The sequence below is a fragment of the Tyto alba genome, unplaced genomic scaffold (genome assembly GCF_018691265.1).
Source record: "Tyto alba isolate M040663 unplaced genomic scaffold, T.alba_DEE_v4.0 Super-Scaffold_27, whole genome shotgun sequence".
NCBI classification, from domain to species: Eukaryota; Metazoa; Chordata; class Aves; order Strigiformes; family Tytonidae; genus Tyto; species Tyto alba.
This window is the reverse complement of record NW_024881301.1, coordinates 3180269-3204381: the sequence shown is the minus strand read 5'-3', so window position 1 is coordinate 3204381 and position 24113 is coordinate 3180269. Positions and strand designations below refer to the sequence as shown.

Sequence of the window (24113 nt, the reverse complement as noted above, 5' to 3'; positions counted from 1 at the left end):
CTCTGCCCCACGTTGGGCGCCAAAAAGGCTGTTGTGGTTTGGGCCTGGTCGGCAGCCAACCACCACACAGCTACCCTCTCTCCCTTCTCTTCTGGCAATAAGAAGGGACAGAGAGCCAGGCTTGGGGTGTGAGATCGGACTGGGATGGGGAAAAAATCCCCCTTTATGGTCACGAGCAAAAGGCAGACTCATTAGGGGAAGAAAAAAAAGAACATACATTTATTACAGACACTAACAACACATATCAGAGTAGGACAGTGAGAAGCACTGCCACATCTTGAGAACACCTTCCCCCCACCCCTCCCTTCTTCCCGGGCTCAGCTCTGCTCCCGATATCTCTACCTCCTCCCCCAGTGGCGCAGGGGCAGGGAATGGGGGGTGCAGTCAGTGCTGCCACTGCCTTTGTCTTCGGTGGCAGAAGCTTCTGGAACTTGTTCCCCCTGCTCCATCGTGATCCCCCTCTCACAGGAGACAGTCCTCCACAAACTTTCTCCGACATGAGTTCCTCCCACGGGCCACAGCGTTCCCCACACTGCTTCGTCATGGGTCACCAACTTTCTCCAACTGGATTCCCTCCCACGGCTGCAGCCCTTCCCAAGCTGCTCCAGCGTGGGACTCCCCCGCATGCTGCAATCCTCCCAGTGCTGAATTACAGCAGCAGGGCTACCTTTTCCCACAAGACCCCGGCCTTCTTCGGGCACAATCACCTTGCTCATCCAGGTGGAAGCCACAGGCCATAAATCAATGTCTGCTCCACTATAGACCTCCATGGGTGGCAGGGGGGGCCGCCCTGCTGTCTCACCACAGGATACAGGGGGGGTCTCTGCTCCAGCACACCTCCCCCCTCCTTTCTTCCTCCGTTCCCCCATTGACCTTGGTGTTCACACAGCTGCTGCAACTCCTCCTCACAAGTCCCACTGCTCCTCACCACGTCCCTTCTTAAATACATTATCGCAGAGGCGCAGCTGATGGGCTCAGTTTTGATGAAGAGGTGGGGCAGACTTGGTGCTGGGGGAGCTTCGAGAAGCTTCTCACAGGGGGCCACCCCTATATCCCCCTCCCCTGCCACCAAAAAAACTCCACCACTCACTCAACCCAGGACAGTTTCTCAGCATCACACACAGTACAGCCCACAAAGGCAACTAAATAGGCGTGCTCCTTCACACCTTTTCCCAGAATGGGTTTGAATAGCTACTGAAGTCTGTCTGGAAGGGCCCTCCTTCAGCAACCAGTACCGGTTAGAGCCCATCAGGCATGCACCAGTGGAGAGGCTGTTTGAGCCTCACGCATCTCCCAGCAAGCTGTTAACCAGTCACCAAGCGCTAAATAAACTTGTAAAAGAGCTGGGCTGTATTTTATTCTGGTTTGATGATAAATGTAACCATTCTTGTACTTTTCTGTCTCCATTCAACCTGCAAACCAACACCTCTGTCTTTCTCACAATAACCAGGCTGTCAGCATTCACCAACATTTGGAGTGCAGGCTATCCTGAAACTTTCAGAATTATTATATAATTTCTTCCATTCTGCTATTAAGACGTGACAGAAATAGTATGTCCCTCTGCCAGAGAATAACAAATATGGCTACTATTTGGCAACATTAAATCAATTGTTTGAAAACACTTCACAGATCTCAGGCAAAAATATATAACCACTTCCTATGTGTTAAATATCACAAAACTCTGTAGTGCTGAAAAAGTACTACTCTCTTTTTGTAATCAAAGTATTTGCATTTGGTTAAGAATTATTACTAATTTTAAACATTCAGCATTACAAATATTTCATCAAACAAGAAACACTTTAAAAAAATTTACATTTCTTTAGAAGAAAGAAATATCCAAAAATATATCTTTCACAAGACAACCCAATGTCTCCAGGGAATTTCCTGTTAAAAAAAATATGTATTAATAGCTTCCTTAATTAAAATACAACACAGTGAAGAATTAATGGCTAAATTTAATATTCTTTAACGCACATTGTTTTACATTCCTTTTACTGAAATAAAAATGCTCTATTATATTATTCTGTATTAAATGTAATAGGAAAAAAAAAAAAAAAAAGGAGAGTCAATGCCTAGCACGCATTTGTTACAAAAAACCCTCTACCTATACTGTAAGGAAGTAAATCAAATTAAGTCAAGCAATCTGTGCACGTAGCCCCTGCTAAAGTCAACTGGTATATATGAGGATAAACTGGGTAAAGTGTCTGTACTGCAAAGCAAAACTAAATCCCTATACTAGAATGTCCCTCCTTAATTTTAATGTTACAGAGAAATGGGAGGGAAAAGCCTGAAAGATGCTAGGATAAGGTAAAAGAACAAAGAAAACCAACCAGAACCAAACCAGTGCTTTCAGAAATCCTGCTAAGCTTAGTTACAAGGGCTTGCATACTGAAATCAAAGCAAATTGGGTCCCTTCAGTACCTGCATAAGGAAGAGATAGCTTGGTTGGTTAGTATTATTGCCAAAGTGAAATATCTATTGATGGAGGACCCGTGCAAAACCAACGTAAACCGCAGACCTGTTTTAAAGGTGCAAAAGCACACAGATCTGTAGCTAGCTTTTTACACCGGGGTAGGCTTCACTTACCCCTAGATTGCTGATGTAAAAAAGAATGACTGTGAATAAAGTGAATGGCCTGAAAGCATTTTAACATTGCTTGTGAAAAGATAATTCTAATTTCTCAGCTATTATTGGCTGCAAGTATTCCCTCATGTAATTATGGAGTAATAGCTGAGAACTTGATTGTAACCAACAGTTAGTAGTTTGTTGCTAACAAGGCAAACATGACAAACAATTTTGAGGCAATTATTGTCATTACAAGCCACATGCAATTGTTCAAGGCAAGCGTAATAGAAAGTGACAGTTGTGCAGCTGGGAGGGTGGTGCGGGAAACAGGATTGTTCTCTGGTTGCAATAGACCAGTCAGGCTCTAGCAGAGAGTCTGCTCGATGCATAATTCATGTTTAATAATATTTTAGTCTCTAAAGCAAATTACAGCATAAGATAAAAAACAAACAAAGATGTGTCAAAAAAAAGAACACAAGTTATTAAAAGATGAGAGAAGACACACAGAAGTAAAATGGAGCAGAGAGGAGACATTCAGCATAGCCAATTCACAAGAGGCTTGCAACTGGCAAATGAAAATACAGTAATTCTACATATTAAAGGAGACAGTTGTAAAAGTAATCCATTTTCTACACTTCAGTAAAAGGGGTGCTCATGTCCAAATCCTGGTTTCAGACCCTTGTCTGATTAGGCAGGTCCACTAAGACAGTGAATTTCTGGAAGTTCTTTCCATTAATCTGGAAGAAGGAAGGAGTGCTTTCCATGGTGAGACACTGATGCTTAATTATTACCAAATTGGAGTTGGACAGAGAGTCACAGGAAGATTTTCATCCGCCGTACAATAGGAGTGCCTCATGTATCAGCTCAGCATTCTGATGACAATGCACATACCAGCTGCCTTGTCAGCAGCCAGTACATTAAAATATTTGATTTGCTGAAAATTCCACCCAGCTCTCCTTAATGATGTTAAGCACTGAAAGTTTCTAACGCAGCTGCACCAACATTTCAAGCTCCTGCCCAAGCTCAGTACAATGCATTATCACTGACACCCTAACACTGCTCAAGTGTCGTTACAGTGTCACTCATAGTGCCTTTTGCACTGGTAAGGTATCGTCTCTAAAGAAGCCATTAAAACGCCACCGAAACTAGATTTCTACAACTCTCTGGCTTTCTGTTCTTGTCTCATCATTTTTTTCCCTCTTTCTTAAATGTATTGGTTTATGCAAATAATATTACATCAAAGCAAATCTGATGGGCCAAATCACCCCAGGTGTAGCTCCACTGAAGCGAAATAATACTAGTATTATATGCCAAGTTCTCAGGTCCACTTTAACTCTATCTAGGTGAAGATTACACTGTTTTTCTTAGATAAAACAATGTATTATAACTAAACGGCTGTCTAAAGAAACCTTTGTGATTTTGACATGTGTAAGATAATACTTTAGTGCAGTCCATAGACTTACTCAGAAACATGCATATGTAACTGTGCTGTCTTTTGCTTTATTCAGTGATGAAGCTGGTGCTTGCAAAAAGTGGCAGATCGACAGCTGCAGAGACAGAAGACCTTTGCTGATCCTCAGAACAGATTGCTGGGCAGCCAAAGGAGACATCTTCCTCATTCTCTCTTGCCAGCTGATCTCAGCCCTCGTCTTTGGGATGTGGTTGTCGCCCTCATTCAGCCTGTGCTGCCTCTGCTCTTACCTTCCAGAATAGGGGAAAGGTAAAACCTGTTCATACAGGTGGTTTTTCCCCTTCAGGGAAATTACAGTAAGATCACAATATACTATGCATAAGGTGCTGTATTTCTAGCATTGCCTGGATGTTACTGCATTCCTCTCCTCTCTTACACTGCCATGAGACAGTCAGGTATCTTAGATCTCTTTCAAAAGACTGGTATTTATTGTTTCATCCCTAGTCATAGGAAGTGAGATTATTGCCCAAAATCTTACAAGTTTCACTGGCTCGAGCAAGACTGGAAAGGCTGAATATACCACAAAATTCAGTCAGCTCTCCTGGCCCCAACTCAAACGTAATTTTAAATAGTCTGCCAGTTCACCAGTGGCTTGGACTCAGTTCAAGAATGAACGAACCAACAGCAAGCACAGGTACAGCAAATTCTGCACTCTTGCACAGACACATGGTTTTGACAACTTAATCAGCTGACATTACTTGTTTCGCGTGAAGTTGTTGAGTAAAGATTATAGCTTTGATTCAGAAAACAGGTATTTAGATGACTGACTCTAATACTTATATCAACCACAAACACCAAATGAGTGAAGGGAATAGTTAATGTGAACAACCACATCACCTACCTACATCTATATTGTGGAAAACCTGGCAACTTGAACACGCTGGGGAAAGAGAACTAACACCCTCCAAATGACTACAAACTACTTGAAGGCATAGTCCTTCATTGCATTTCAGTATTATTGCTCAATTTTCTATAAATTGAAAAAAGTACAACCAGGAAAAACTCATTAGTAATCCCCATGTCTAAGATGATAGTATAACCCCTGTCAAAGGTTGAATCGTGACCTATTTTGTCATAACTAGCTTCTATAAGCACAGTCTCCATACAGTGCCTGTGAGGGGAAGTTCTATATAAATATGCATAAACACGTAACTATCATTTTCTAAAAAACAGATTGAAGAGAATATAGGCCCTCCACCCAAATCCAGACAAAGCATTGGTATGTACTGCAGTACAGTGAGAAATTATGAAAATAAATGAATTCCACATCTGGCACTGAGTTACAGTCAAACAGTCTCATCCCCAATTTTTATTTGATAGCTCACATAGTGAAAACCAAAAAAAAAATTCAACATAAAATGTATACCTGACTCTTGTTACTTCTAGACTTCTGCATGTTCTTAATTTTCTCTAATCAGAGCATTCCCCCTACACCTCCCCCGTGTCTTGGTAACTAATGAATCACCACACTGAGGGAGCAAACACTAAGCTGTTCTGCACAGGGCTCCAGCTAACAGGCAAGGGCAGCAAGAGTCCCATTTTCCCTCAGGGTAGAAGTTCTTGTTGCCCCTCTGACAGACCTATCTAGAGGTCAGTTTTCAATACAAAAATAATTTTTGTACAGGTTGAAGCACTAATTAAAAAAAAAAAAAAAAAAAGACAAGCTCCTTTATTTCCAGCTCAGTTTGCAAACCTTGCCTGCTGTTTGTGGCCTGAGACAAGGTCAAAAGGGTTTGATCCAGCAACATCAGAGTCCCCAGAGCGTTATTTGGAGAAAGAAGAACTAAAGACAGCTCTTGAGTGGGAGCTCTGAATGCAGATGAGTGGTACACACGGCTCACTCAAAAAAAAAAAAAAGCTCAGGACAAGGGAGCTGTAGCGCGTCTAGGGAAGCAAGACAACAGGGGCAAGCAAGGGAAGAGAGTGCAAAAGAGAAAGGAACACACTAGCAATATGCAGCCCTATTATCCAGCTGGCTGCTAGCAAAAGCAGCTCTGAGGCACTGGTAACCAGATAGCCCTACCCCATTCCCAGCTGGGGAAAGAAGCAATTGCAAATTAGAGCTGCTTTCCTTTTCTAACTCCCCAGGGAAGAGCAGCAGCTCTTTTCCAACTCCTCCCCCACGGTTGCAGCAGCCCTGCAGGTGCTCAGGATGCTATTTTCAGCCATTCACCAGCAGGTGTGACTCAAGGCCCTGTTATTTAAAAGCCTACAAAGGCTAATTTAAAGTGGGAACTGTCCTTTGTAGTATTGGGGCAACTTCAGTACTACCAATACAACTCACCAACTCTCCCCACTTCTGATTTCTTCCCCAATTCCCTGTTCCCTTTCAACATAATACGCTTTATATGAGGAATCGTTGCAGAGCCCAGGACTTTTGTGCAGAACCAGCACCCATCTACTGCTAACAAACAAACACCTTCCCTCTCTGTGCTCTCCTTCTCAGCATTTTCCCTACCTATCATGACATTTCTGGGTGAAGCCTGCTGCTTTCAGCTGATACTGTGGGTTGCTCTCATATTTGCCTTTATTCTATTTAGGTTCAAACAACCTTAAGAAATAGAACATAGAGTACTAGACTGGAAAGACACTGAGAAACCTCCAGTCACATTTTCTAGTATGAGGTCTGCAATGGAGTCCCAAAGCTAAATGCCTGTCTAAATATGATGCAGGTATAGCCCCAAGGGAAAAGGGTATGAAAGCATCTTATTCCTTTTATGTAGATAGTGTCAGAATTCCACTGTGCTCTGATAAACTGAACTGGAAGAGGAGCCTCCATCTATCCCCCAGTGGTGTGGCCCAGCTCACTATTACATTCCTCTAGGTTACATGGACTCTGTTTATATCCTAGTACCAAATCAGTTGAAAAACATGGGGGGGGGGGGGGGGGGGGGGAAATGTCCCGAAATATTCTCATTGCCATGTCACATGGAAAGCCAGGTAAGCAAAGTGACAGAACAGATCACCTTTAGGTACATTGGAGCTGTCACTAATCCACCCCAGGCAGCGAATTTCCCAATGATTCCCATTAGCAAATCATTCTCCCAGTGAGGGCATGCTTGGGGCAGCAGCAGACCTGGGCTGTCCCATTCCACCCCAGACACCATTCTCAACCAGGTGTGCACAGGCAACCTTACACAGCAGTAAGTTTTCACCTGCCAGAATGCAGCAAAGACATTTCAGATGAGCCAAATGCCCTGTGTCTTTATCTGTAGACTGAATGTGGTGGGTGACATAAACTCTCATGGACATACAGAACGTTTGAGGGAGAGGATCAGGAATCACTTCAGACACACAAATTCATGCTTTGGTGATGATTCTGGTGTGTGTGCACTATAATTAAGTATTAAATTTGTAAAATTTTACAGTGAAGGCTGTGACAGAAAAAGGGATTGCACTGCTATGTTCATGTAAGTCCCCTTTTGTCTTCCCTCCTTCCTGTTCCCAGTTCCATTCCTCAATCCCTCTGTTCATTATTTCCTTCCAATCTTCTTTTTTCCTGCCCTCTCCTATCATTCTTCTTTCCCTCCCACTTCTCTAATGTCTTTCAGTTCCTCTGTCAGCCTCTTCTCCCATGTCTGAAAAGCAGTGTTGCTATAACTAGACACACTCAAGTTTGCTACCTGACAACAACTAGCACAGGAAAACCATGATGCAGGAAGAGCTGCTATTTCAGATCTCTTTATCAGCAGATGCTTTAGCCAGAAGATGCAGCAAAAAATAGGATTGCCTTAGGAAGGTGAGCAAATACCATCTGGGAGGAAGGGAAGGAAAGCTGAGAGATTTAAAGCAATTTTGTAAGATTACACTACCTGTAGTTCAAAGACCACAGTGCATTAATTTCCCATACATTTAAATAGCAAGTGACAGATCTGTAGCATTTTACCATTCGTACTTATGTTCTAATATGATTGGATGTTGCACATGAATCTGGTTGCGGCAAGTATTAAGACATGTATGACAGACATTTCTTCATACATTATTGTACTGAGCTATACATTTTATTTCAGACATATACATGCTTACAATTACTATTAAGAAACACTATATGTGTGAAACAGATTGAGTATATAGGTAAGCAAAAATCTCTAAAGCACAGTTTGGCACTGAAAGCCAGATACATAAAAATGGTACCTTCCAAAGTATCCCTGAAAACTTAGCAGTATTATTATAATATATTATCCCTGGAAAGTCAAACTTCAACAGGAAAGTTAACTGGCTTTCCCTACACCTTGTGCACCAGAAGTGCTCCTTTAGTGAACATACATAGACAGAAATTAAGTCAAAATTGCACAAATTTGGTGATAGCTTGAGGACAACCAGACAAACAGCAGCTGTGGTTAGAATCTGGCCTACCAAATTATCATAGACATCTTCCTCCTTTATTTTTTCTGGACAATGACACAACAGAAGATCCTACCTATCACCAGATCCTATCAGCCACTATGCAGCACACCCATTCTCACCTAAAGAGCTTACCAGCTAGCAACTGACCACGATGCATAAAGTGGAAAGAATCCAGCTTAACTGTCAAATCCCATATATTCAGTGTTCAGGATAAATATAAGAAGCATTTCTGAATTGGCACACATGATCAGGAAATTACAGAGTAACAAGTGCAGAATACCAACGTGGTGTTTCTGATAGAGATAGAATAGACCTGCACTTTGGGTGTTGCACATTCATGTGCCACTCATGAGCTGCTGCCGCAGTCTGTAGTGGACAGGCTCTTTGTGAGCTCCACAGCCAAAGAGAAAGTTCATTCCAAACCAGGCCCATCTAACTTGTTCTGTAACAAGGGCTGAAATCATAGAGCACACATCTATGCATCTTTTATGCAAAGTAAAACTTCCATCTCTTTCACCAAGAAATTAGCTTTATGTTGTAACTAACCTAGAAATAATTAACACTCAAATTTACAATGCTGCTCGTTCTGCTCTCTCTTCTTTTACCTCTATTTCCATATCAGAGTTTGTGTTTTTCACCCTTTCTTCTGAATACCACATCCCAATTCCTAGCTCTCAATTAACCATGCTTCTGTCACACCTCTTTCCCTCATTTCAACCACTAAAACCAACCTTCTCGGCTTTCTGGGTTGCCTCAGAAAGGTTTGAGTTTCATTTCCTTTCATGCCTGTGTATGGTCACACTACATATCTAAAACCAGTAAAATAATAATACTTAACATATAGTGGTCTAAGCACTCACCTGTTGCCTAAGCAACAAATAAATTAACCTGCAAAAGAACCCAACTTCATCCTCTTCATGCTGAGATATAGGGAACATATATTTCCAATTACCTAACGAAACACACTATGAAGAAAAGGACACAGCAGGTACTAAATGAAGGCACAGAATGGAAAAAAGACAAGGCAATACCGCATTTTCTGTACGAAACAAGAGCCTTACCATCCTGCTGGCCCTGGAGGTTCTGAGGACTTTGCATTCTCTCTTCCAGATTTGAGCTGAGGTCAGAGTTCACAGCTGACATCCTAGTCGAGTCACTCATATCAAACTCATCACTTTCTATCGAGCTTTCATCCTGCAAATGGAAGGTTTCAGAGATGTGTCAGAAATCACCGTACGCTGTTCACATTATATGTGCAGTTCACTTGTTCCCGTTTGTTTCACTCACACCTGGCATGGAGTGTAATCATGCTGAACCTTTGTGTATATAAGCAAACAAGCAGAGCACATAAAGAAGAGCGAGGAAAACACAGGGTTTACGTGATGATAATCTGACAAATGCAATTTGTTCAACTATGAGGATACTCCATTACCACACACTCCATAGTATTTAGCAAAAGAGGGCTAGTAACCCTCAGCTAGAGACCCCCTACTAAGTCCATGCTATTCAAATTTGGTTGAGGAGAGCTCTCCACATTCCCTGTCTCAGTCCTCTACCTTTCCCTAGTGAGGTCGGTAACCCTGTGATGACCACTCACAGTAAAATATTTCCAAATGGCAACTCGACCTAATAAGAATCCACAACCAAATTCCCTTGACATGGTGTCACCCTTACACTGCTACTGTGTTTAAAGAAGAATTTGTGAAATTTATAAAACTTGTAAAAGTTCTGAGCATGTTCAAATGACAGTCAATGGCAAACCAAAGTAATATAATCACACGAGAAACACTTCCAATTTATTCTACCTTAGACATCTTTAATATGATTTATCCATCAAGTCTAATTACAGACCATCTACTAGGGGTGATAGCAGAGGGCAAAAAGTAAAGTCCCAATCAAATATTTTGCCCCCATTTATTAAAGCAAAACAGTTTAGGACCTAGTCCAGCAAATGTTCACAGACATGTTTAACTTCACTGGTTTCAGTCCCACTGAAGTTCATGCGTCCCCTCATGGATTAAAAATTAAGCATCCACAAGTCTTGCTCTGTAAGAAGCTGAGGCAACATACAACATATTTTTAGTAACAGCTTTTCTGAGATAATTACTTCTGCTATGAAGAAAAGCATTTTAAAGAATATAGAGAAAAATATGGCCAACAATTTTGTATCTCCTGAAGATGAGTTTAAAATAATTTTCCAATTAACAGAATTTTTTTTCTTTCTTTTTTTTTAAACAAAAACAGAATTGACAGGATTCTGACTGTTTTTCTGGGTTGCTCACCAGAATTGACCTAGAAAAACAGCAATCTTTAGACTATGATTTACTGTGTACTTGTTGTGAGCTGGTTTCTATAGATATTAATATAGCTGCTTTCTTCTTTCTGAGTGCTTGGCCCTTAAATCAATTCCTCCCTTGGGTCCTGGTGATGTTTCCAGCTTGCATGGGTGTTTCTCTCATTTTCAGAATGCAAGTTCCCTGCAGTCACAACACCTGTTAAACTGGGATGAAGTACTGTCAAATGCCATTCAGGAGTGAGAGTGGGACAACACACAAAAGCAATGCTGTTCTGCACTGTCACACCAGGGCAATGACAAATAATGAAACAAACGTACCTTGCTCTCAAAGTTTTGTAAAAAATTAAATGGAAGGAGTGAGGGCTTCTCTGTCTGCCTTGCCCAGATAAAGCAGGGGCACCGCAGTCACAGCAGCAGCAGCAAATACCCGAACACTGCCCTCACACAAGAACCATGGTGCCCAGTAGCCTCCTGCCCCAGACAGACAGGGCTGAGCTGCTTCTGAAGTTTACAGAAAACGCACACTGCATGTGCAAAGAGCAAGATCAGAACACAAACTCCCCCAGACCTTCTGGAAGGCTGTGTCTCTGTTAAGACACGGTGGTATTTCTCATTGAATCCTGTAGGAACAAGCAAGCAGCAGCTTACATTTTCCACTTCTGAGGTTAGGCAATCTGTGTGGGCTCCCAGGAAAGGAGCTCTGGCTACCCAGTGCTTGCATAGGTATAAAACAACACACATGGGCAGCCTATGTTTGCCTACAGCACTCTGAGGAATATCTCCACCTCGCTCCCCGAACTATGTAAACATTTATCTGAATCTGCATGGACACACAGGCATGAGGATAGGAGCTGGGAGCCACTGCATCTTTGTACCGGTTGCAGCAGAGCTGTAAATTCCCACGCTGTGATGAGTTCCCCTTTTAGATGATGCCTGTTTCCCTTTTATCGATGGCCTCAGTTTAAAAATGATGAATTGGGGATGAGAGAATTAGGAGGCTTTCAGTCACTGTGCTAGCTACTGGTGGGATCCAAGTTTACTCCTGTCTCGATTCCACCACCTCCACAAGAATACAGATATGATTGATGAAACCTTGGAAACAGAGCCTTCCTACAAACCCAAGCATGTTTTTTAAGTGCATGAAATAGTTTGAATGTATGCACCAGAAATCTTGCTGGTTTGTACTACGACATTTTCACTGTCATTTTGTTCTCAGTGCAACAAATGTACAGCCCAGAGAAAAAATAAATTTTTAGCAAAACTCCTCTTTGAGGAAAGACATGAAGATCATCGTGAGAACTTTTCTTGCGCCCACTCTGACCTGGCAAAGATATTTTTACTAAAACATAGAAAAAATTACTTTTCATAAATCCATTACGCAGACATTTCATACACAGTTACATTAGAGCTGCAAAACCAAGCTGGGCAGAGAGATACCAACCAATGGTTCTTCCTGCTGCCACCATATCATTGTCACTGTTTCATCTACATGAAAAACTGGTTTAACAAAACTTTCAGTCATCAGACCAGAAGGACTACACCAAAACATTCAGGCTATAGAAGTACTGTGGCAAGTGGCCCTGCTGCAGCATGAATGCTTGACCCTGTTGCGGGAGGAATAACTCTCAAAGGGAAGAAGTGGAAAAACCACGGAGTCCTTTAACTCCTGAGGCTACTGCAGGGATAAAGCCTCTTCTCTCCTGCTGCTTGAAACCCTGCTGCCAGATCCCTGAAAAAGGGCAGGATGCAGAGGGGAGGCTCAATAGGAGAGAAAGATGACCAGGCTGTATTTGTGCACAAAGAACTGTTGAGTCGGGAATCTCTCCCCACACCCTCCACAATTGAAAAAAAGGCAAAAGCGAAACAAGGATCCTGATATTTCTAGAAGAGTGATGAAATCCCCGTTCTATGGGGTGTTGAATAATTCATATATCTCCACCAGTAGCCCATATCTACTTATTATGAAACCAAATCTGGCTGACTCCACAGAAGCCAGGAGTCAGTCAGGGTCTTTAACATAATCCAGCTGCTAAGGTTGTTTTTGAAGGTTTTCTGCATTAAAAAATATCTTGTAGTCAGGCAGAAGGACACAGCATGAAGGACTGCTTTTTGGCTGGCACATAGCTGGGCTTCTAACCATTTGGCAGCTCAAATGGTAAATGAATGCATTTCTAGCAAAATTAGTTTATTACAAATAATTTGGTAGGTGCCATCCAATTGATGAAGCACTTCTTAAGATCTGGAAAAACTCTGAATAAATCACAGAAAGAAAATAATTTTCAAGAAGAAATAAATACAATTCAACTTTAGTTCTCTCTGAAGAAGCTTGATTCTCAGCCTACTTCCTTTTTTTTCCCTGTCTTTTTATTCAGTTTCAGAAGCAACCACTACTCTTACTAATCAAGCTTTTTGCCTTAAACATTCCAACTGATATTGCCTGGGCTTCCATCCATCTCACTATAATGTGTTGCATCCTGGCTCCTAACCTTGAGAACAACATGGCATTCATTTCAGCTGTTGATGGTACTGCTTTCTAGAAGTAGACAATGAAAGTCACTGCTGAGCACAGCGCTAAGCCTTGGCGAACATGCTGCCCCCGTTACCCTTTCCACTGGTCCAGACAGTATAAGGGCACCTTCAGGTAATTTCAAGCAGTACAGCATATTACCCCCAATCATGAAAGGGTGCTAAGTCATGACATTTTTTCTCAACCTGATTACTTGCAAACAGCATTTGTTTGGTTTCAGACTCACTATTTTAGCACCGAAATTATAAAGATGGGATCAACAATCATCTTCAGCTCACCCTCCTGCCTACCACCAAGACAAGTCCCAAAGAACATAGGAGAAGAGAAAAACAAATGTAAAAGATTTCAGGTTTTACCTCATCTTGCTGTGAATTTAGTAGCTGCAGCTTCATGTGCTTCATATAAGCCATAGTAATTGGCATGTTGTAATCAATCATACTGGTCACCAATGTTGGAGGTTTTCCATTATCTGCAATAAAAATATTTAGCATGCATTATATGTTAATGTGGAGGCTACTTCAGCCTACTCTGCAGTCAAAGTCAGACAGTTATGTCATTTAGTTCTAACTTTGACATTTTCAATTGCTTGTAGGCTGTACAGATGGAAGTCTCCCAAAGAAAAATGAAAATCAAGTTCAAACCCTCGAAAGTGTTGAGCTCTTCTACCCTAAATGACTACAGCACATGCACCCTATCCCTTATGTTTAAGCCCTCATATAAACATTTCCATAGCAAAATAAATTATTTCCTCTGGATAAAATAATCTTTCTATTGAGGGTGCATATGGTATTACACTCCATCCTTAAGTGAAAGCAGAAGATTCACTACCTTCCAGCTTAAGAAAATGAGATGATCTGACATATTGAACTGTTCCAGTCTACCAAATTTTTATGAACCCTCACTAAAGCTAGGAAAATATAAATGGCTGTTAAGAATAAAATGACTTTACATCCCACTATTTGACACTAAAACTACCTTTATGATCCGCTCCATCTGGGTTTAAATGCATTCTTTTCTGGCACTCTGAGCAGCTCATTAGAAATCGTGTCACCGCTTCTCTCGGTAGGAAGGCATAGGTCTCTGAAATCTGAAATGAGTAACAAAACATAGGTGTTATTATATAAGCTGATTGAGCTTGATTTAACAGAACTGATCATTACATTTCCAAATAAGGCATATTATCTTATAATGCCAGGAAGCACAATGAAAGCATGTTCTGCATACTATGCAGGATTTCAAGAAACATCTATCCAATTTGCCTACTTATCACCTAATGGTTAATAACATTCGATACTGAACAAAATTTCACCTATATCAAAAGGGGGGTTGTTTTCTGTTTACATTTTTTTTCAAATTCCTTTCAGCAAAAAGATTCACACATAACAGGCATCCCACTGGGCAATGTTTTTAAAAAAAGTTGAAAAGTGACCTTTTCCTTGTAACCTATACCAAAAAAAAGAAAGTACTTGGCTTATGTGCTCTATTTATTTTTCTTGCAGCAATATGTAGAGAGATATAGGACTCAGTGTATTAGCAGCAATGACAGTCTCCTTACTATTTTAACTTCACATTTGAATGTTTTGCAAAAATATTCTTGGAAAGCTTGTGATTTAATACTATGGAGTAAATATGTTATTTTTACTAATAGCTACAGAATTTGGGAATCACTTGATTTCAAAGACTTGGCTTTATCTGGAGATACCTTGAAACAATAGATTTTATTTGTTTTCTTATTTCAACATTGTCATTCTTTCCAACCACATACTCACAAGCAGGCATCAGAGGTTTTTTTTTTTTTTCTTTTTTGAAAGGGGAGAGGAGGAAACAGTTATTGCTGGTTTTGAAGATCCCCCACTCTCAGGGATGCATATATCTTTACAGACGTTTTGGCTTGCTGAAAAAGACCTGGAGGTTGATGCCAAGCTGAAAATGAGCCAACACCATACTCTCTGATCACAGATAAAGCACATCTCATACTGGCTACATTAAGCGTATGGCCAGCAGATAAGAAAAGTTATTATCCCTCTCTACTCAGCGCTGGTAAGACAGCAGCTAGAATAATGTGCCCAGGTTGTCCCTCCACAGTTCAAGAAAGCTGCTGAGAAGCAGGAGAGGGCTCTGTGGCAGGCCACCATGGCAGCTGGAACCTAAAGGAAACCTTGAAGGAAAGGTTGAAGGAGCTGGATTTGTTTCATGTAGGTTATGAGGCAGAAACAGATCTAATTGCAGCCCACCACTGCCTGAAGGGGAGTTAAAAAACTGGGGAGAGAAACCCTTCAGAGGGTATAACCAGGGACAACAGCCACCAACTGTGGCCTGGGACGTTCAAACCAGACACCAGCAGAAACTTCTTCACTAAGCGGCCAGTGCACTGGAGCAGTTTTACCAGATGGGTGGCAGAATCTCCAAACTTGGATGTTTTCAAGGCATTACAAGGCAAAACCATGGCTTTTCTATGATTCATTATATTTGTTGATGTCTAGCCTTTCTTTTCCCAACCAAGGTGGTTGTCTTGTAATGGAGATAATCCTTAAAGAAAGACAAAGTCCAAGCAAGAGAGATTAAAAGAGTCAACTGATACCTGCTTGTATTCTCTCACTGTAAAGCTTACAGCAGAATGTAATTTCCTATCAAGCACTACGTTGATGCAAGTCTCTATAGGAAGTGCAGAAGGATGGAGGTGGGGTGTACAAAGTGTGGATACAAGAAAGGCCAAGATAGCTTTCTTTAACTGGATGCAAATGGAATTACATACTGTGCAGTTCACTCGTGCTCCTCACAAGGGTGCTAAGAGGAGGAAGAGTGGCCAGTTTTAACTCCCTTATGCTCCTCTTCTTGGCTTGTCACCTACTTAACCTGTGCTGAAACTTACGTTTCCTAAAACTCCATGGACCAGATTTACCAGTGACAGTATTTTGGAAAACAGGTGGAGTTTAAATTAATGTTTGTTGATGTGACATGAGTAAGGGAAATAAATGGAAATGATGCACTGTAAAATAAGAACGCAAATTATACCATTCTGTTTATGGTATTGTTGTTTAGGCTGTTTATTGTTGTTTTCTTATATTACAGAAATCTTAAGGGGGGGGGGGCAGGAAGAAAGGGATTAGTATAAAAGCAAAATTTGTTCTGTGATAAAAATCAGCAAAGATTTTCTCTGGGCCTGAAACAATTTATCTGAAAACGAAGGCACTAAGTCAAGCCATTTTTGAATGGGAGATCCTACCAAAAAATATTTTCAGATTACTTCTTGGATTTTTTGTACCACAGAACAGATGCTTATTTACCTTTCTAAATATGAAAACATTGATTATACTCACAATTTATGGAATGTAAAAAAAGAACTTTAAACCAGGTAGAATTTAGAATTAGGAAAACCAGTAAGTGCACATACACAGCAACCTCTCTCTCATAACATTTAACACATTTAGCACTGTATTGAAATTAATGGAGCTTACCCATGGATTCATTAGTTGCCTGCATTTGATAGGAATGCTCCATTTATTCTAATCAAGCATCTCTGTCAGAATTCCAGCTCTGCTCGAACAAGATGAAAATCCTCCATGGAAAGCAAGTGAGCTAAGGCCCAGACTTGATAGGTATGCTCCACTGACTATAAGGGAACCAGGTTTTATAACTAAATTTGTCCACATAGCAGATGCTTGTGTCTCCATCCTCCCACTGCAACACACTTCTAAGGATGCCCTTCCCTAAATAACACCAGTTTTTACCAACTTCCTCCCCTATTTACTTTGTAATTTGAATCAATCACATTCCAAGACTTCAGCCTGCATAAATTGGCATAGCATAAAAGGTATTACATTAAAAATGATATATAGAGGACAAAACCCACAGCTTTCCTTATTCTGGATGCTTCAATATACACAAAAAGCTCTTTCCAATTTTCAGTGCCAGGAAGCTGACAAGAAAAAACCTCAAACCTCACATCCCCAACAGTGCAGACTCCTGTTTGCCTTTCTCATTAAAGAAGGGCACATCCACTTTATAAGGTGCAGATAGCTGCTTGCTCACTCTAGTCATGCTACAAACCAGCTGTCTTAGCACCAGCTGTAGCTGGGAAGCTCTCTAACCAAATTAGCACAAGGCCAAACACAAAATCCTGTATTTCACCACTCAGTAGAGTTTGCCAGCTTGTGCACAAGGTTGGGCTGATGTACTTCATGGAGCTGGTTTGCATGTATTTCAGAGCACAGCCTGGAGGCCTATGACACTTTCTAAGTACCTATATAGAAATACCTTAGTCAGTGGTCTGACTTCATCAGGAAAAATTGGTTTTGTCCTCTATTCTATCTGAAAGAAAGCAATAATGACTCAGTCCTCACTGATGCTGTATATTCTCACTGTCTTCAGTGGCCCTGCTACTAGCTTTCTCCTCAAGGCCATGAGCTAACAAAAAGTATAGCCAGACCATCTCATTCAATGATGTGCTGCAATAAAAGAATATTATTTTACTACAATTCCACAAAAACAAAACAAAAAAAAAAAACAACAAACACACACACACTTCTACATTTTAAGAAAAAAAAAAAAAGCCAGAAAAGTGAATTGAAGTGGAGGATACTGCATTATTTACATCCACACAGTGACAATGCAGACTGGCATATTTTTGGCATGACTTGGAAGAAACTGCTCATACGCATGTCTGTACCAATCAAAGAACAATCAGTGCTGATTTAGCATATTGATAATATCACTTGGATTGCTTAAAAAAAAAATGTAAGTATGCTTTTTTTTCAAATACGAAGCTTTAGAAGTATCCTTATGGGATTCCTTATTCTTACTAGTGGTTTTATTAAACACTAGTATATCTTCTGTTGCTTGTAGAAACATATTATTTTGTATCCGGATGTACTCTGTATCACAGACAAATCAGAAAATAAGCAAATTCTAGCAAGTTGGTGTTTAGGTATTGTGTAGTAAGTATAGCTCTTACAGCTGAATGCTTTTTACATTGTAAAGGGAAAAAAAAATTGAATGAAGAAGAAACTAGGCATCTGGAGCATTAAGCAAAGATTGCAAAAATCATATAGGATTAGTTTTAGCCTCTGAAGTTCCAGGACAAGAAGCAAACACTTCCTAACAACACAGTCCACAAGCAGCTACACTTATTTCAGTTTCACTCTGAACTGAGAGGAAAACAAAGAGTTAACTTCAGTGGCTTCAGAGACAAAACTTTTATGATCTTATTTCACACCTCACAAAATGTCTATGATATACTAGAATTTGACATATATCAACCCATCCAAAAATATCGCCCAACAATCAAGGCCTTCTAGATCTATAATTGACCCACATGGATCCCATGAAGAGCACAGCTACTACAAGGCAAGTAATCCACTACCTGAGCATGTAATCTGATTTACATTGGAGCTAAGTGATGCATGCCCTAATTGTGTATGAGAAGCATATTGCATTCCTACTGCATCACTGCAGGCAGAGAAAATGGGCAAAGTCTCCTTTATGCTCTCCAATATTCAGATAATTTAAGTGCAGGGTGTTGGGATGATGTAGCTTCCAGAGCTACATTTTTATTTGGAAAATTAACAAGCTCTAAACTGAAAGGCAGATTTTAGGACACATATGGCAGAGCAGGAAAGACAAGTGTGAGGAGAGGGAGTGAAATTTTGCAAGTGAACCTATTAACCCCTAAAGAATTAACATGGAGGATGTATGTGTAGTCTGGAAGATATGATGTGTCAGAAGAGAGATTTTGTGTGTGTGTGTATTTTTTTAATTAAGGAGGGTAAGGGGGAAGATGATCCAAAAAATATTTCCAAGAGGAGAGAGAGAGAGAGAGATGGGGAGAGAGAGTTTAGATGGTAATCTGTCCTGGGCCCACAGCCATCAAGCCAGGTGGCAGAAATTGGTTTCTTGATGACAGGAGGGCAAGCCAGCCAAGGAAAGTCCTCTCCTTTCCTCATCAAGAGGTCAGAATAGAAGGCTGACATAGGAAAGTAGATATATTACTGCTGGGAGTTTTATCAAGAGCTCGCTACCCTGCTATACTGGGGAAAATGCTGTTCCCTCTTGTGCTAAACTTGCGCTTCACAGCTCCCTTCCCTTCCATCCCTGCATAGCAGAAGCCGCTTTCTGTGAGGGAAGCGATGGGGAACACCTGCTAGCAGGACCACTGCCAGGACATTCAACACTCACCCTTTGCAGAGAAGCAAGAGCAAGTCCGTGGAGTGAAAGTGCACAGGGCTTGGCTGTTTCACCACGCACACAGGAACAGCACGGATGCAAGGATTTGGGCGTGTTAAGGCCCTGCACAATCCTCCTATTCTTCCACTTCCCCAAGGAAAAGGTCTGCCCTGAATGGAAACCAGCCAGGCCCCAAACCTGCTTTAATCCTGCTTGATCAGGGAAGTTGTACTGCAAGGAGACAATGTTATTTCACAGTGCGACCTGTCAAAAAATTCTTCCCTGAGGAAGACACATTCACTGTGATGCTCAGAGGGGACTCACAAGCACATTCCTGTTTTGGGAGGGGAAAAGAGCCACACCATCTTTCTCTTAGGGTGACAGGAAAGAGGAAGGGTACTCAACAGCCTGATCCCGAATCAAGAAACATTTATTATTGCAACAGCTGGATGAACTACAGGACCCCAGATATTGCAGCACATCTAATAGACTCCTGTTATGCCTCAGGTGTTATATATTTATTATATTTATGTACCACCTATCTGATCAGAGTCTTGCCTCAAGCTACTTCCCCTTGACACATCAATATCTCCCCCATGTTTTACAAGCCTGCTTCTCTTCCAGCTCATCAACCCAGTGCTCTTTTTTCATTCATGGGTTGGGAGTTTTATTAACTGACCAACTTCTCCTCAGATATTACAACCAACCCTCATTCACAACTCAAGTTCACTGCTGTAACGTTTCAAGGCTTTGCATGGTGGCTACGCAGGCTCAACAGGCTGATATTAGATCACCCTTCACAGGTAAAAATATTCAAGCAGAATATGCACACAGAATTTAAGGTGTTTAGGGTGGCTATGAGACTTACACAAACAGTGTACCTGGCCTACCTGTACCAATAACTGGGCCTGAGAGCAGGCAGAGATGTTTTCCATCTTAAGTCTCATCACAGACCATCTGTGTTCCTTGAAAAATGTAATAAGGCTATTAATTTTCCTGGTTTGCATTGAATTGGAAAGAATTGTCCTAACAGCTTGAACCTGTTGCATTATGATGCTACTGTAGCCACAACTTCTCTCAGTTACTCCCACCTGTGATACACCCCTCAGCACTCGAATTTAAATTTTAAAAACAGATGAATAGTTTAAATCAAGAAATGCAGCTCTGCAGAGGCACAGAAAGCCCAGTATGCATTTGTTGCATGCTGTTCCCGACACACCAGACGGATTCTTTTCCTGAACACTTCTCTCCTGTGTGTCCCTGTCTCCACTTTGACACCACAGTTCTCCTTTCAGGGTGGGATACCTATACAAAAATAAGTCCTTTAGGACAGAGAGTGAAAAGTAATATCCCAAAGAAACAGTTCCTCTAGGACACTGAGCTGTAGCAGCCAGTGCTAGCACAGTCACCCCTATGAGGATCCGCAGTACTTTCTCCCAAACTCTTAACCAATTCTTGGCATCAGCACACCTCACCCCACCTTCTATGGAGCCCGGCAGAGGACCCAGGGGTAATGCAGGACAAGCAGAGACCTGTTTGGGCAGCGCTGATTTCTTTGGCACCAAGGAACATGCTCTTTTCACCTTCCGCACCTTCCTAGTCACCTGTGCCCCTGCTGAGCAAGCGACTCAGCCAGCCTTGTGTCACATATCCTGCCTTTGTGAGGGAATTATCTCCCAGATCAAGGCCCTCGGCAATTTCCCTGTTTGTAAACTTCCATCAGAACCGGGGAACTAGCTGAGATTATAAAATTTGTATTAAGTATTCCTTCAGTCTGCATACTCCAGATACGGTTAAAGTTCCTGGTGTCATTTTCTATATATAAGCCAGGTCTATTTTGCTGGCGTAGATCTACCTACAGTTATGCTGACCATCAACCCTATATTGTATACAAGTTGGGTACTTGAAATGAGCACAAAACCTGATGGTTAAATGGGAAGCTCACTCTTTTTTGTGTATTTTCAAGGTTACTCTCCCACATCATCTACAGAGACGTTGTACAATTCCCTTCTCATTTGTTAGTGTGCAGAGAAGAAAATGGAATCTTATTCTAAACTTAAATATTGAAGCACAGATGCTTTCCTAATTAATCTATAGGATTTGTGCCAAGAAATCATAAAGTTTGAGTTTGGAACATTGCTGCCCCAATTAAAATATAAAGGCTCCCTTCCAATACGCTGCTCTTTTAGAGGTACCAAGCACCACATCCTATTTATCTTCCTGTACAGCACCGCTGTAGGAAGTCCCAAAGAAATCGATCAGTTGTAAAAATGCCATTCATTTCCACGCAGTTAACATAAACAAGTCAGTGCAGATTACAGATTCACTCATTGAGTATGTAAGCTGTTCTGAAGACGCTTTCAGAGAGACAAACTGATGTATTTTAGCACTCCAGCATCTGGGGTGCCTGTCAAAAATAAAAAAGACTTACTTCACCTATTCCAAGTTTGTTACTCTATATAAATGCAAACAGTAATTAAGTCACCTTTGACAAGTTCATTACCCTTCTAATCATGCTTGAGTGCTATTCAAAATTTTGAGTGGAGCAGGTTCACTATTGAAAATAGAGACTCACACATATAATCAAATTAATTACTTGAAATCGGTATGTTGCAATTCTTAGGGCTGTGCCATCAACTATTTAGAAATATTCAGGTACTGAAAGTCTATGAAAACATTTATGAACTTAAGAAGTTTAGCAATTTTACACCAAAATTGTGGTGGTTTTCTCCCCATCATTTCTCTGTTAAAATATTTTGGTGATCCAGTCAGAGAGCAGAAGCAATGTGATCATCACATGCCAGTAATTATGAATAATAAATAGCAGTTGTAGCATACAGGTTGTGAACCACCTTTCCTGTAAAAATTCTTCACTCAAACTATTTGGTGAATACTTATGCATGATAAATACATTCACAGATCTCAAGGATGATTCACTTTTGACATGTGAATAAAGAAACAAGACTAAATTAATCTTGTTCCCAATTCACTTAATAAAATTAAACCCTGCCAAAGTACTTCAGTTTGATTTATAAAGCTTTTAGGATATAACATTTTGTGAGACAGTTACCCGAGATACTACCTCTTTCCTCCTGCAATGCCACAGAGGAGACAGATACTGTGTGGCTTGCCAGGACAGACTGACGCTACAGCTCATCATTTTTAGTAAAGGCATTTTCACTGAAAGGTCCAGTAAAGGAGCGGGCATTTCCCCAGTTAGTCTGGTAGAGTTTGAGGCCTGTCTACTTCACATAATTCTCATGTAGGGATAGAGAGCAAGAGCTGATATTCGTTTGTTCTGGAATCTTTTTTCCTTTTTTTAATCTATGTAAGTCTTTAAAAAATACACACGCGAATCTTGTCCTTGGGAAATATGACTCAATGCCCTTAATAAACTAATATGCAATGAAATGAATGCACAAATATTGCAGACTCTGATAATGACACAAACTTACATCTGGGCACCCTTATCCTCTGTTCGTAACAACGTAACACGCTCAGGTCTCAGTTGCAGTAAAAGTTGACACCAAATGAAACTACTGTGTAGGCTATGGAATCTGTACAAATCGTTCTCTTGACAGAAGATACACTAGTTGTCTTTCATGCTGCTTGCAACAAACAAATTTCTTATCTGACCTGGAATCATGTGGTAGTAAATATTATCCTTGGCATGTATTTGTAGGATGATGACTTGAAGTATTGTATTTATAGCTGGCAGCATTCCTTATACTTGTATATTATTCTACAAAGTTTGTGACTTATACCTTTTAACAGCTTCCTGAAGTAAAACAAAGTAGAAAGAGAAAATATTACTTTTCTAATGCCTTCTAAAAGAGAAGACCAAGTATCAAAACGGCCAAGGTGACAGATGAAAATTGATTTAGACAGTTTGTCTCTGTTCACCCTGAAATAACACTCCAAGCCTTACAAAAGCACACCCAGATGACTGATGTCTTCCTTCATGTCTCTATCTTAAGGTCAGTAGCACTGGGAACAAATTATAAGAAATTTTGCCAAGAGCTTATCCCACAACAAACCATCTGAAATAGCCTATAAATAAAATATCTGTGAAGGGATTCAGATAGTAAAGATTGTTCTATATCTGAAAAAAAAAAAAAAAAAAAAAAAAAAAAAAAACAGTAATGGAAAAATAGCTACATCTTATGAGTAAAATTAAAGATGTAAGTATGAGAAAACTGGAGTTTCCCCACATTTTGGTGACATCTGACAAAAAACAGCTGATGTGACTGCAGATTGTTTTTAAGGTGAAGCACACTGCGTTCAAGGTGATGGGTCACCTCAGGGCCCTGTGCACAGCCTCCCACCAGCCTCGTCCCTCTGGGGCCACGGGGAGAGGTGCCTCAGATGCCCTGTACCCTGGCCACGGCCGTGGGATGGGCCTTGGCTGGGAGCCCCTGTCCTGCTGCCCTGGGGGAGCCCCCGGTGCTTCAGCAGCTGGAAACAGCTGGGCAGGTGGATCAGCATCAACTGCTGAGCACGCCTGGCACCATCACAGCCCTGCACATGGAAGGTTGGCCATCCAAATCCAGGCAAGCACATATAAGCACCTCGGGAAAGTGCAGTAACTGTTTCATTGGTTCTCCATAAGAAAGGAAGGTGTTACATTTGTGCCTCTAACCCCAAAAGCTATTTAAGGCTGGTTAGGTCAAGCAACAACATGACATTAAACATCTTAGAAATAATCATTTCTCTCTACTCAGATGGTTTATGCAGGTGTGAGAGCT

At 41.0% G+C, this 24113-nt stretch overlaps 1 protein-coding gene across 4 annotated transcripts in view; it reads right to left on the bottom strand.

The window, feature by feature from the left end:
* NOL4 (nucleolar protein 4) overlaps positions 1-24113 on the bottom strand; it is a 195212-nt gene that overhangs the window by 135982 nt on the left and 35117 nt on the right. For all 4 annotated transcript variants that reach the window (XM_033001097.2, XM_033001100.2, XM_033001098.2 and 1 more), the window contains exons 3-5: positions 14182-14293; positions 13563-13675; positions 9445-9577 (exon numbers count right to left, since the gene is read on the bottom strand). In XM_033001097.2, the coding sequence (XP_032856988.1) occupies positions 9445-9577; positions 13563-13675; positions 14182-14293 (358 nt within the window). The remainder of the gene's footprint in view (positions 1-9444; positions 9578-13562; positions 13676-14181; positions 14294-24113) is intronic.